Source organism: Budorcas taxicolor, chromosome 23 (genome assembly GCF_023091745.1).
Source record: "Budorcas taxicolor isolate Tak-1 chromosome 23, Takin1.1, whole genome shotgun sequence".
Lineage (NCBI taxonomy): Eukaryota > Metazoa > Chordata > Mammalia > Artiodactyla > Bovidae > Budorcas > Budorcas taxicolor.
Window position 1 is genome coordinate 11142184 of NC_068932.1, and position 15376 is coordinate 11157559.

The 15376-nt window shown below is 40.7% G+C and overlaps 1 protein-coding gene across 1 annotated transcript; it reads left to right on the forward strand.

Annotated features, from left to right (window-relative positions):
* The first annotated feature begins 665 nt into the window (after window positions 1–665).
* Window positions 666–8892, forward strand: LOC128067960 (interferon-induced protein with tetratricopeptide repeats 5). The gene is made up of 2 exons (XM_052661094.1): window positions 666–682; window positions 7449–8892. The coding sequence occupies exons 1-2, from the start codon at window positions 678–680 to the stop codon at window positions 8890–8892; spliced, it is 1449 nt and encodes a 482-aa protein (XP_052517054.1). The 5' UTR covers window positions 666–677.
* The last annotated feature ends 6484 nt before the right edge of the window (window positions 8893–15376 follow it).

The following is a 15376-nucleotide window of genomic DNA, read 5'->3' on the forward strand; positions in this document are numbered from 1 at the left end:
GTGCATGGCATTGCACTTGTGTTTGTTGAGTCAAGACTTGAGTTTTAGCCTAGGATGCACAAAGCTATACATCGCATCGGTGCCACCCAACAAACATAACGCTGAAATATCTTCAGTCATCTTAGCTAAGGGAAAAAAAAATCCAACAAATAACAACCACCCCGCAAAAAAGCGAAGGCACGTGGACTCAAAAAGGCAGCTGAGCGGCCAAGACCAAGGTCTCAAGGCCCAGCTGCAAATTCCACCCAGAACGTCCCCGCGCTGCGCAAACCTCTCACAGCGGTTCCTCAGCCCGGCCGGGGGGCGCCCCCGCTCAGCTCTTCCAGAAGTTTCTGTTTCCCGGAGCTGGACTCCGCCTAGTCGGGGATCAGATTCACTTTCTAGTTTCCCTTTCCCGCTCCCGTCCGCCCTTTAACAAAGGCGGCCGCCCTCGTGCGCGGGCCTCGCGCTGCGGTCACCTCGCCCGCGCGCCCACGCCCGCGCCCGCGCGCCCACGCCCGCGCCCGCGCGCCCACGCCCGCGCCCGCGCGCCCACGCCCGCGCCCGCGCGCCCACGCCCGCGCCCGCGCGCCCACGCCCGCGCCCGCGCGCCGCCGCTCAGCCGCAAAGGAGCGGAGGGCGAGGAGAAAGCCCGAAGGGACCTGCACCTCCCGGAACTGCAGCGGAGCCCTGCCACCATGAGGTAAGGGCTTCTCCCCGCCCCTCCCCAACTCCCTGTGGCCTTTGTTTTGCACGCCTTTCTCTCGCGTTCCGTTTGCAGGGCAGCGCTGCGGCCCTTGAGCCGAGCCCCAGAGCCCGGCCGCCGGGCGTCGGCTTTGGGGGCGCTCCCCGCCCGGGAGCCCGGTCCGGGTCCGGGGCGGCTGAAGGTGGGCCTGCCGGGGAGGGTGGCCGCGTGGACCCTTCCGGCACGTCCCAGGCATCCGCGATCGGACTCTCGGGCCGAGTCGGGGGGCGGGGGGGCAGGGGCGATGCGCCCCGGGGACTGGTCACTTCCCTGCGGCTCCGGTCGCCGCCGCCCCCGGGCCGGTGCGGGAGCTTCTGCGGTGCAGGCCCCCGCAGGCCGCAGCCCCCGCGTCACACGCGTCCGCTTCTGCCATTTTGCCGTTTTGATTCTTGGGTCTGACTTCTCCCCCCTCCTTTGTACCGTGGACACATTGTTCCGGCTCCACCCCATCCCCCGTTTTGTGGGGCTTGCTTTCTCCGTTTCCGAGACTGGCTTGTGGTGGGGGTCCTCGGCTGACCCCTTTTCATCTGGTCCCCTACCCGCACGGGGATGGTGAACGGTCTGCATGTAGGAAGCTGAGGCCTGAGGAGGCTCAGATGGTGGGCTCCTGCAGGCCTTACAGCCTTTTGTTCTAAATCCTGACTCGGACCACCTACTAGTTGGGTAACCCAAAGCAAAGTTTCTTCAACTCGGTGAGGCTGTTTCTTGTCTGTAAAAAGTGATGGCATCCATCTCTTAGGACTGTGGAAACGGTTGTTGCTGAATGCCCAGCTCATATATTTGCAGATGTTGACTTTTGTTATGTTTAAAAATGTTTAATAAATGCCTTAACTTCTACCCTTTGTAAGAAAGGAGGGATGTGGGAGGTATAGGGAGGAAAAGGCCGGTGGTGCCCTGCGAGTGTCTGGTGGATGGGATGCAGAGGGGTGAACCCCACTGGGCACTAACTGTCTATCAAGGAAAAGGAAAGACTGCTTCTCCCTGGCAAAAAAAACAAACACAATAAAACAACTCCCCACCACACACACACAAAATTGTCTAAAGATAAATGTTGCTTCTTCAGACACAATAGCCTCTCTCCCCAGCTTCCCAGAGACAAAGTTAAAAAAGTAAGTAGAGTTGAAAAAGTAAAATTTGTCATAGTGCCCGGTTGTGCATAAATTCCATAGAGTGTAGGCAAGGCACTTAACATGGCTGACTGAATGTCCCCTGGAGATCTCAGCCACATGACAAGCCCTGGGCAGCCCTCCCTCCTCATCCGCCTTGGGCAGAGGCAGAGGTTCATTTCACTCTGTGGATGGGCAGAGGCTGGTAAGCCCATATTGTGGATCTGAGCAGGCTATTAAGGGCGTGGCATGTCTTGCCTACGATTTTGGTGCACTTACACCAGAGAAAGGAACCACCAAGGGACAGTCATACCATGTTTCCCAGTCAGGACCTTAGGACCTTAGTCCAAAACCTACTTTCAAAATGTAAACAGAGAGCCAGACAGCATGCCAAGATGGAAAAACAAATAGGATAGGGAAGACTGAAGTGGCAGAAAGTTTGGAACCAGTAGCAGGATGGAAAGAACTAGCAGGAATTCCCTCATCAGAAATTCAGGTGCTTTTTTTTTTTAATGCTAGGCTCATGCCTCTGGGTTGAAAATGCCGGAAGGTACCAGTATATAACTGCATTCATTCATTCACTCTGCAAGTATTTATTATTGAGCTCCTCTTATATACTGAAATCATAGATTCTGGGGACACACGGGTGAAAAAAATCAAACCAGAACAAAGTCCCTATTCTCATTTAAATGGGGGAAATAGACAACCAAAAATAAGTGGGTAAATAACCAAAAATGAATGAATAAATAACATAATTCAGAAGGTGGTAAGAGCTATAAGGAAAATAAAATAGTGTAGTGGGCTAAGAGAGTGACAAAGAATAGGGGGGATTATTTTAGATACCTTTGCCACAGATGGCCTCTTGGATAGGGAATTTTTGAGCCAAGTTAAAGGAAGGAGCTAGTCATACAAGGATTTGGGAACAGAGCTTTTCAAGTAGAGTAAAAACAAGTGTAAAAGTCTTTGAACTTGATATGTTCAAGATAGGAAGACGGTCAGTATGTCTAAAACACGATAAAGAGGAGGAAAGGAGAGAATGTTGGGTGGATACACAGGTCCAGCATCTTTAGAGGCTTTTAAGACATGGCAGAGGCTAGATTAAGGGTGTTTCGAAGCTAGTGGAAGATTTTAAATCAAAAGACTGACATAACCTGGTTTACATTTTCAGAAGTTTACTAATATTATATGGGGACTAAGAGCAAAAACTGGGAGACCAGATTTTTAAAGGAAATAGTCTTTTAGACTAGCAAAATTACAGTGGAAATAGGGGGAAGGAAAGTGGATGGATTTTATATATCTGGGTGGTAGAATTAACAGAATTTCCCATTGGATTAGATGAGGGGTTGAGAGAAGAGGAATCAAGAGATGACTTCTAGGTTATTTGGCCTGTGGGACTAAGAGGTACCAAAAAAAGATGGGGAAAACTAAGGTATGAACAGATTGAAGGAACCCAGATTTCTGTAATGAATATATTTACTTGAGATCCCGACTGAACTTCTAATTGAAGATTTAAACTAAAAACTAGAAGTCTGGAATTCAGGAGGAAGCAGAGAGAGAGGACATACCTTGGGAAATCATCAGCATGTACTATATCTTTTAACTGGTTTATGGGGAAAAAAGAGGTTTTAATTTCCTTACACTAATAATGATGATAATTATATCTTTGATAACTAAGAGTTTTAATCTTTCTTCAGATCAGTTTTCACACATTTCTACTCAGATCCTTTATTGTTTGAAATAATCAATCCTCTCTGTCACTCCACAGCATGTCCTAGTGAGCTCCATCTCAAAATAACTCCAACAATGTAGAATGCTGTGACTTCAGATTGAGGGCTTATGTTTGAAACCATTGTTTTCTTATCCCCAGACTTTTAACTGTCTGGCCTGTCTTTCTCAATGAGCAGTTACACAACCTCTAGCTGCTCTTTAAGCTGCTCTAAAATCTCTATGTTTTTCTTTTAAGTCCTTCCTAGGCAAAGTGAACTTTACATACATTAGACATAGCCTGTATTTTAAAGCAAATCATTCTTTAACAAGAACTCCAATTTTTATATGAAAGATGTCGTATAGCATTATGGTTAAAAGGCATAAGCTTTTGTTTGAATTAGTCAGAAGTAACTTTGAACCTGTGCTTGGCCACTTTATAGTACATAGCCTTGGATATGTAATTTAAACTCTATTTCCCAGTCCTCATTTATAAAATTGTAAAAATAATAAGATGTTATAAAAGTAAATATAATTTGTGTAAATTGCTTGGCACTCTGCCTGGCTTGGGTAGTGTGGCAAGTGAATGGTTTGGGGGGATGTTTTGGGTTTTTTCTTTTTTTTTTTTTTGAGCTCTCGTCTGATTCTGGAAGTGTGTGTTACATGTGTAACATTTGTGCTATTGAGTTGAACCTGTAGTGAACCTAGGTCATATGCATAAAGTTTTCTTCTCAGGTATATCCCTGTTTGCCATTTAATTTAGCTCTTCACCTTAAATAAAACGGGGAAAATTTCAAGTTAAAGAAGTCTAACCTATTGAGCTTAAGGTTTTCTTATACATTAAGCTCCATAGGCCCAGTGTCTTCAACTGTCCTGTCACATACAATAACCACTAGTCATATAATATTTAAATTAACTAAAAGTAGATAAAATATAAAATTTAGTTCATAGTTTTACTAGCCACCATTTCAAGTGATCAGTGGTCATATGTGGCTAGTGGCTACCATACTGTATAGCACAGATAAGAACATTTCCATCTTGGCAGGAAGTTCTGTTGGAAAGCTCTGGTCTAGAACCTGCAATCGCTAAAATGTAGGACCTGTATATATGTGTTTATATGTATACACAGATGATAAAAGAAAGAGGATAAATAAGAAAAAATTATAAAGTTAATAATATAAGTGAACATGTCTACTAAATATCTAAATATATTATTAAGTAAGCTATTAATGTTTAAATTTAGTATTTATAAAAATCGGGAAACATTTCATGAAGTATACTATTAGGTTATAAATATGAAGTGGTTTTATTTTTCTAATCACTACTACTAATTCTGTTAATTAATCCAATTCTCTAACTCTTCGGCCACTTTTGGCAATTAGGACAGCTGCTTTCCAGTTCCTGAAACTCAGCCCAATACATTTTAAAGCCTCAATCTCACTTTGATTCACAGCCCGCTCCCCTTCCTCCCCAGCTCCCAGAAAATATTGATAAAAGTGCCATGGAGAACAGGAAAATGTGATAGACGAGACTTTAGGATGGCAGGCAAGGTGGAGATGCAGTTTAACCTATGGTGGTCAGGGGTCAGCCTCTTTGAAGAGCTGAGATTTGAGCCAAGGCCAGAATTGTGAGAATAAGTAAGCCCTCTACTTTCCCAGGGCTTCCCTGGTGGCCCAGATGGTACGGAATCCGCCTGCAGTGCAGGAGGCCTGAGTTCGATCCCTGGGTTGAGAAGATCCCTTGGAGGAGGGCATAGCAGCCCACTCCAGTATTCTTAGCTGGAGAATCCCCATGATAAAGGAGTCTGGCGGGCTACAAGTCCATAGGGTCGCAAAGAGGCGGACACCTCTGAGCAACTAAGCACAATACTCTCCTAGGAAAAGTTCACAGAGTGAGGGAATAAAAAGTGTATTAAAGTAAACCACCACATAATCCCATTACTCTGGTTTTTTTCTTAACGCTTATTAAAATCTGGAATTACGTTGTCCATTGATTTGTTTACATGTTTATTTTCTGTCAACCCCTATTGTTCCTTCCTCTCCCGTAATGGAATTACCATGAAGAAAAGGCCTTTTTCTATCTTGCTCATTACTATATCGACTACAGCTAGCATATTGCCTGGCATGTATGACATGAGGTGATCAATAAATGTTTCTTGATAGAAATATTACTATAGTTCTGAAAAACATTTATACAAATATGCATACGTACATATAAGAGAAAGAGTCCTGTGTGCCGCAGAAAGGGAAATAAATACACATATACTGTTCATCCAATAATTAGAACATTTCCTTCTTGGAGAGAAGCCTTAAGCAGCTTTGTTCTGTAAATTTCTTGTGACCCTTAATTATGCCCAATACTAGATTTAGAAAGTCTTTCCTGACTGCCTCACCACTACCATAAGCAAAACAAACAAAATTAGGTATATCAATCAGGAATTTGTCAGCTTCAGACAGGAGAAATCCAGTTCATACTGGCTTAAGAAAAGAGAGATTATTTCCTTAAAAAGGTAGTAGTACAGGGATTGACAGGGTGATCCGGGCAATACCTGGTTTCAGGAATTTAGTAAGCGTCACAAGCAATCTGTCTTTATTCCTAAGCTCTGCTTTTCTCTGTGTTTGAGTCTCTCTTAGGCAGGCTGTCCCAAGGATTTGGAAAGATGGCCACCAGCAACTCCAGCTTATATTCTACCAGCTTAAAATTTTTGGAAGAGAGAGAGTTCCAGCAAAGCCCCATTTCAGCAAAATTATGTTTTAATTGAATAAATCTGAATAAATCACTGAGGCCAGGGAATGGCTGGAATATTGCATGCCTTCACACGCTGGAGGAAGTGTAGGCAGCCTGTCTCAAATCACATGGATTGAGAGGAGGGGGAGATGTTGCTCTGCCAAATGAAAGCCACAGATGTCTACAACACTGGACTGTGTGCCCTTCCCGAGTCACTTCCATGCCACTGTATTGGAATGCTGATTTGTAATTGGCTGTGTACTTACAAGCTCTGTATAAGTAGGCCTGTGTCTTATTCACAGTTATACCTCCAGGGTTATTCAGAAGATCTTGCACATAGAAGCCTACCGGTAATGAGTAGATATTTCCTAACCCCTCCTTCCTCTTCATCTTCCTGGTTTCAGAGATGAAACTAGGCCCTGAAGAAATTACACTGTGCTTCACAAAGGGAGTTTAACAACTATTTGTGACGTGAACTGTAAGGGCGGTAATAGGCGACAGTCTTTATTGTTGCCCACAACCCTAAAGGTCAGAAGGATGTGGCACTTAACAGTAAAACCTGCTAAGCCTCCTTTTGCCTTTGCCGCGTTTTCTCTAAATCTTTGTTACTTCTCAAACGTATACTTCTTCCCATCTCTTGGTGTACCTGTTCCTGTCTGACTCTGCTTTTTTTCTGTGTGGAGTTCCCTTTCTTTCTCTGCAAAAATTATGTATTCATGTGGCTTCTCTCTCTCCTTCAGTCTTTTTCTTTTTCTTATTTTTCATTTTCTCCTCTTTTCCTTCACTATTCATAATATAGAAATGAAATTTTTATGTTATTTATTGTGTATATATCTATTATTCTTAATTTTCAAAGCTAGTAAATAAAATAATTTAAATTCCCCTCTCTAAAAACAGGTGTTCCTTGTGGGTTAGTGACTGCCTAAAGGAAATAGATACCTTGTAAAATAGAAAATGCTGTTCTCTCCAGAATTGGTTTTGCAATAAATAGTGTGAATTTAATGGAATATTTCTAGAACATACCTATACACAGAGGAAACTAGTATAAACTTACAGAAGCCTAGTGCTTTAACTGTGAAATCAAGTAGATAAGATAGATTGTTAAGCAAAGAACTGTATTTAAGATTTAAAAATGTATTATTTTCTTTATTTCTTCAGAAATTAAAAAGTGTTTTTATCTTTAACAGTGACATTCCTAAGGACTGCTTGAAGACCATTCTTTTGGAGTTGGAATGTCACTTCACATGGAATTTACTGAAGGAAGACATTGATCTGTTTGATGTAGAAGATACTATTGGGCAACAGCTTGAATTTCTTACCACAAAATCCAGACTCACTCTTTATAACCTATTGGCGTACGTGAAACACCTAAAGGGCCAAAATGAAGATGCGCTGAAGTGCTTGAAACAAGCAGAAGAAATTATACAGCGAGAGCACTCAGACAAAGAAGAAGTACGAAGTCTGGTCACTTGGGGAAACTATGCCTGGGTTTATTATTACATGGATCAGCTTAAAGAAGCTCAGAAGTATATAGACAAGATAGGGAACGTCTGCAAGAAATTGTCTAGTCCTTCTAACTACAAGTTGGAGCGTCCAGAGATTGACTGTGAGAAAGGATGGGCACTCTTGAAATTTGGAGGAAAATATTACCAAAAGGCTAAAGCCGCTTTTGAGAAGGCTCTGGAAGCAGAACCAGACAATCCAGAATTTAACATCGGCTATGCCATCACAGTGTATCGGCTGGATGATTCTGACAGAGAAGGGTCTATAAAAAGCTTTTCCCTGGGCCCCCTGAGGAAAGCTGTCACCCTGAACCCAGATAATTCCTACATTAAGGTTTTTCTTGCACTGAAGCTTCAAGATGTGCATGCAGAAGCTGAGGGGGAAAAGTATATTGAAGAAATCCTGGACCAGATATCAGCCCAACCTTATGTCCTTCGTTATGCAGCCAAATTCTATAGGAGAAAAAATTCCTGGGACAAAGCTCTAGAACTTTTGAAAAAGGCCTTGGAGGTGACACCAACCTCTTCTTTCTTGCATCACCAAATGGGACTTTGCTATAGGGCACAAATGATCCAAATCAAGAAGGCCACTCGCAACAGACCTAAAGGAAAGGATAAACTGAAAGTTGAGGAGCTGATTACCTCGGCTGTTTCTCATTTCAAAGCAGCTGTGGAGCGAGACTCTATGTTTGCATTTGCCTACACGGACCTGGCCAACATGTATGCCGAGGGCGGCCAGTATAGCAATGCTGAAGACATTTTCCAGAAAGCTCTTCGTCTGGAGAACATAACTGATGATCACAAACATCAGATCCACTACCACTATGGCCGCTTTCAGGAATTTCACCGTAAATCAGAAAATACTGCCATCCACCATTATTTAGAAGCCTTAAAGGTCAAAGACAGGTCATCTCTGCGTCCTAAACTGACAAGTGCTCTGAAGAAACTGGCTACTAAGAGACTTGGCTATAATGCTTCGGATGTGCAGAGTTTAAGTGCCCTAGGGTTTGTTTACAAGCTAGAGGGAGAAAAGAGGCAAGCAGCTGAGTACTATGAAAGGGCCCAAAAGATAGATCCAGAAAATGCAGAATTTCTTACTGCTCTCTGTGAGCTTCGACTTTCCATTTAAGTACACACTCTAGGAAATCAGTTCTAAGCTTTTCTCTCCTTTTTGGGTTCTTATATTTTTGTTTATTGCTTTAATCCATTGTTCATTTATACCTAACTTTTATTGAATGGTTACTATGTACCTGGCATCATGCTAAATACTTTATATACATTATGATGAATCTTTTGTTTTTTAAAAAATTTTCCATTGAGAAACAGCAAAATTTCAGCTGTTGTAGCTTTTAAAAATCATATGGTTATTATGACTTTATATCCTTTATCTGTGCTATTTATAATAATTTCTGATTAAGTTTTGTCAAATTTTCCATATTATTTATGCTTTAAGTTTAATCCTACACAAGCTTTTGACACCTAAGTCATGAGCACTTTTTCAGGAGTGCAAAATTATATCAGTTAAGCACTTAACTTGTAGCTTGCAAAGATGGAAACTTCCAAGTTACAGATGTTCTGACTTTGATGAGGATATTTAACCACAAGCCTGATAGTCATCTAAAGAATCCTCTGTGTTGGAAGAAAAAAGTTTATAATAATAAGTTTGTCATCCCTGATGACTTCAGTAAAAGGAGGAAAAATTAGAACATAAGAGAAAATATCTTCCCAAATACAGAACTTCAGGGACTCATGAGAAATCCAAAGTATTAACTCCCAGAATGTTCATCGAGTGGCTAGAAATAGTGATGAGAAAAAAACAAGGACGGGAAAATCATTAGTCTCAGTTTTTTCTAGTTGTTTTAACTGGAAGAATAAACCTAAAGCTAATTAGATGGAACTAATTTAATTCCTTCCCATTAAAATTGCAGTATTTTTAGGGTAAAATCATTGAGATTAAAAAGCAGACCAATTGAAAATTTGGGAGAAATAATAAACAAATGGGTAAAATAGATACCCCTAACCTGTTTCCCTAGATTACCAAGATTTCAGTGATTTAGTTTTGGGTCTGAACTGGGTCATTTCTGGCCTTTGGTTAGCTGTTTTAGTATGCCAGAGTTACTTCTGTGAAGCTTTTCGTTTTGTCTGAAGTTTTCAGATTGACATGTTTTCCCATAGATCCTCTAGAAACAGTTAAACCCTGTTTTCAGTTTTAATATTCACCTTGAAGGGTCACTGCTTAAGGGCTCTTATCCCAGAGGACTTTTAAATTGAGATGTTGCTAAAAGTATGCAGTTATATTTACCACCACAGTATTAGTGGGGAAATGTGCCATATGGTTTAATTCTCTGTACCTCCAATGAAGCTCTTAAAACTACTGTAAATATGTGTGTTTTTCACTTTTTCTTACTATGTTTATTTTTTAAATTTCTATTATGGTTTTCATTATTATGAAAGTAATAAATGCTCATTGTAAAATTTCACAAAATACAGAAGTGTAAGAATTTAAAAATAAGAGCACTGCCTTCACCCTATCCCAATTCCACATGCCCAAGGTAAACTGTTAATAATCTGATATGTATCCCTCCAGATATTTTTTCTATGCATATTCAAACACACCTAAATACTTCAGTGTATCTCATAAATTAAATTTTTTAATGTTTGTTTTACTTATGTCCCTGCTGTTTTTGTTTATTTTGCTGTTTTCATTTGTTTATTCAAGAAGGAAGAATAGGCAAGGAATGATTTTATGTATTTCAGTAATTTAGGACTGAAGTCCTAACCTATCAGTAGAAATATTTGGCTTGTTTTGTAGCAAATGTTTTATTTTGCAGTAAGTCAGTTTTCCCATTGAGAATAATACTATGATTAAGGCTGTGTTCCCAAGTAGAGACTTCACAGTCAATAAAATTACAGTTGTGATATCAAAACAAAGATACAACTACAAACCTCTATATTTAAACATTAGACTTTTAAGTCTATTAAGTGACTTTAAAATCCACTAGATACAAAAATTTTGAAATATATAAGAAGCATAACATACTAAGAAAGTATAAAATCAGTATAAAATCATATGAAAAATACAACTCTATTAATCAAATTAATTAACTTTAAATTTTGTCAATAATTTTGCTTGCCTACTTAAAATTTATAAGTATTTAGAGATACTTTCAGACTCTTACTTTTAAAAAAAGACCTCAAACTTCACCTTTATTAATTAACCATCAAATTTTGAATCGTGAATTATCTTCCTAAATGATAATTTCATCTTCAGATAGTCCTTATTCTTTGAAATTTGTTTCTTCCATTTAACAGAAGACGTCTAGCCTGTAGTCTACACATTTTGGTCTATAGGGACCTCAGAGATCTAAGCCTTCCTAGAGATGACATTTTGCATTAGTTAAAACTCTTGATTGCAAATCAGAAAACTCAGCTAAAATGACCTAAGCAAAAATGAGAATATAGTGGCCAATTTAATAGTCCAGGAACAGCAGTAATTTCAGATAAATTTGAAGAGACAAATAAATCACCAAATACATAATGGCTATTGTTGGAAGTCAATGCTGAATAGCCAAAAACCAAATGTCTGCTACATATATCTTAAAGTAATTGAAGACTATTGCCATGTGTCCCTGAAACTTCTTTAAGTTAAACATGCAGTTTTCTTCCACCCACGCTCATAAGACATATTGAAATCTCTTCCTCATCATGGTTATTTTGAATTCTCTACACATTGTCCTTATCCTTTGTCTGGGTTTAACTTCATACCCAAAATGAGGCTTTCGGACTCTGGTAGAATGATCCCTTGTCTTTCTTTTCTAGGGATTATATGTATATTAATTTAGGCAAAATAATATACGCTTACTACCTACTTAACGTGTAATCCATTTTAAGATATGCCTTTCATATCCTAACCCTGAGCATTTGGCTCTGAAAGTGTTTTATGTTACTTGGTAGCATTCAGCACGTCAATTCAGGTGATCCATATCTCTTCAAGAAGTTGTTGAGGAAATGTCTGTCTAATATGCTATCCATTGCAAATAACAGAACAGACAATAGAAACCCCAGGTTAAGCTGTCTTTAATAAAAAACCAGTACATCATGTTTTCAAACAAGGCTTGATCTCAAAACAGTGTGATCAAGACAAAGTCACAGTCTCTCCTTCTCAGGACTGAGTTATCAAATCTGGCTCCATTCTGAGAAAAATAACTCTGTGGTCCTCATATGGGAGCCACACGCACTCTTGTCTCTATGCAGTGGGAAAGTGCGCATCTCCCACAACCATCTGAGAATGCCAGGTTTGCTCTGATAGGGCCATCTTGGGTTACATCAGTTCGGTTCAGTTCAGTCGCTCAGTCGTGTCCGACTCTTTGCGACCCCATGAATCGCAGCACGCCAGGCCTCCCTGTCCATCACCAACTCCCGGAGTTCACTCAGACTCGGGTCCATCGAGTCAGTGATGCCATCCAGCCATCTCATCCTCTGTCATCCCCTTCTCCTCCTGCCCCCAATCCCTCCCAGCATCAGAGTCTTTTCCAATGAGTCAACTCTTTGCCTGAGGTGGCCAAAGTACTGGAGTTTCAGCTTTAGCATCATTCCTTCCAAAGAAAACCCAGGCTGATCTTTCAAATGGACTGGTTGGATCTCCTTGCAAAACCATTTTCAAATAAGTCATCCCGGCCAAAGAGAAAGAGACCACACAGCTGACCCAGAAAGCCAGGAATGAAGAGAAAGTTGACTTCCCTGGAAGTATATGGACTGCAAGTGGTAGGGGTGGAAATACCAAGAAAATCAGGATTGGAACACAGCCCAAAATACCAAAAATACGTAGATTCAAATTGTGCCTTCTTCCCCACTACATACATTTAGCAAGTAGAGTATTTCCAAAAGGAGCTAGTCGTTCAAACTCTAGTCAATAATGAAGGCCCCAGTAAACTTTTTCTGTTGGGATTTTAGTCTGGTCCTCTTATTCCTCTTTATCCCTTCAGATCTGTTCTCAGCGTCATGGAAGGCAGCCTGGTAGGGGCAGTGGTGTGTGGAAGGTGAACCAAGGGAAGCAGTTATACTCACATTATAGTAATTGCCACCAACTGTGATTCAGATGACTTCAAGAAATAGGTAGAATAACCAGAGGCATTACAGCTTGTGAATGTACCTGAAGTACCAGAGATGACTGTGATGACCAAAATAATGACCTGTATCCAACAGAGCTGAGCAGCCCCAGAAGAAGCCATCATCACCAGCTTATTCACAGCTGCCATGAGGGCTACAGGCCCTGAACCAGACAAGTCCAAATTCAAAGTGACAAAGGGAGGTGATAAAAGTGAGTATGGTGTGACTTAGACATCAAAAGACAGATTACCCATGTGGTCAGCTTGTGCAAACATATATGTCTGCAATGGTAGAGGCCCGTATCAAAATAACTGCTTTGCATTCATTAAAAGGTACTTTAATATGTTACCTCATTTAACTATATCAACACTGCAAATGAATAGAACAAACAACTCCTCAGAAGTTAGTTAAGTAACAATCAGAATCACACAAGGGGAGGATCTTACCTGTCCACTCCTCTCGCCCACTTCTCTCCCAGGACCATAGCTTCTCGTTCCTCTGCAGGTGTCTTCTTAGCCAAAGTTCTCTGGATCACTGAGATGTGGTTTCTTTTCCGCCTTAGTTTCCTCTTGTCCTGTGATCAAGCCACATAGACCTATCCCACCCCAAACCACTCCAACCCTCTCTGGCAGTGTCTTATTTCCTAAGATAAATGTGTTCATAAAGCATTTTATTGTACTTCAAGTGAATTAAAAAACAGATCTAATTACTAGAAACATGCGCAGAAGTGTCATGTATAGATTCCTCTATTTGCTCTGAACTAAGGGGTCCTCTATAAGTGATAACTAGAATCTTCTTAATATTTCCGATCATGATGGCCTAGGCAGAGCGAGCAACAGAATAATGAAGGTGAGACGTGTGACGTTTTGGGAAAGCCATATCTCATGGGAACACACAGGTGCCTCATGGCTAAACTCTGAAGGACAAGCATGGATTGATGTCTCTTGGACTGAACACCGAAGATACTGAACATACGGCCTTTCCTGTCCTTCAGGAAAAGCGATGCCTGTCTAAGCTTCTTCCAACATCAAAGGGTAAAATGGGCTGAGGGTAAAGAAAGAGAGACGAGTACTCCAGAGTTCAGAAGTGAGCCTATAGGTCAGTTGCCTCCAAACATGTTCCTAACTCACCACCAGACTGGAGCAAAGCCCTGGGAAGGAGAGAATGCTAGTTCAGCCCCATTTTAGACTCTAGTGACACATGAATAGCCATAGCTAACTCGTAGCTACATGGAATACAATGTGTACTACGTGCTGTTCTAAATGCATTGCATGTATTAAACTTATAAAATGTTCACAAAATCCTTACAGATAAACATTTTTGTTATTTCCTTTTGCATATGAAGACACTGAAATTTAGAGATACAAAGTAAGCCCAAGGTCACATAGCTAATAAGAGGTAGAAAAAGGATTCAAACCATGGATGTCTGGTTCTAGGATACAATTTACTATACAATATTTTCTAGATAGTTCTAAAATTTGGAATGAAGGATGTGGGGAGGTAGGACCAATCTTTGCAGACACTTAGGAGAATGCCACAGAGAGTGACATGAAAGACAGACATTCTACAGTCATAGGCCACCCAACACTTTCACAGAGAGTTCCAAACCCCCTGGAAGGAATTGTGAAAGGAACAGGGATTAACAACTGCTCTGAAACCACTGGAGAGAATGGCCCAAGAAATCAAGGGACTCAATCATCTTACAGGTTAGATGTTAAAAATCAGAGATTTGGAATAAATTCCTTGAAAAAGAAAGTAAGCCTTGCCTTGAACCTCCAAGCCATGGACTTTGGAAAGTAGCTCTGAGCGCCTAATTCCACTGATTATTAATTTAGCTTAAGAGACACTTTACCTCCCTTCACATCCTTTCCCTCTTCCATACCATTTTAACTCTAGCAACCTTACCCCAATCTCACCAAAACAAACAAAAAACATAAAAACCAAACAAACACTGAAAATGAAAACTGCTTACAGGTCATTTGTATATAAAAGCATTTTATTGACAAAGTTTAGGAGAGAATCTATAACTTAATAATTTAATATTAGATAATCACTTTTTTAAAGGAAGAGAAAGGAAGAAAGCGTAGAAGGAAAGACAGAGATGGGAAAAAAGAAAGAAAGAAAAGAGAGAGATGGATTGAAGGGAAACGAGAAAGAAGGAAACACCCTCAACCATTTCTGGATAGTTCCACCTCTTGCCCTGATTCTGGGCCTTACCTCCTTCCCTATCTCTACTGTTCTGAAATAAGAACCAATTCTACTGATTTCCTTAAAAAGAACAATTCGGTTTTCTCTTATCCTCATATACAGACCCACTTATGCATAACCAAATTCAACTTGCTTAGTGCAACAAAAAGTCCTTAATGCTTATATGATACACTCTCCTTTGAAGGCAGTTGTTGCTATAAATAAATAAATAGCAGCCCCTTACAATTTCATAGGAATTACACATTTAAAAATAAATTCAATCACCAAATCCAGCATAATTTGTATACAGTAAAACA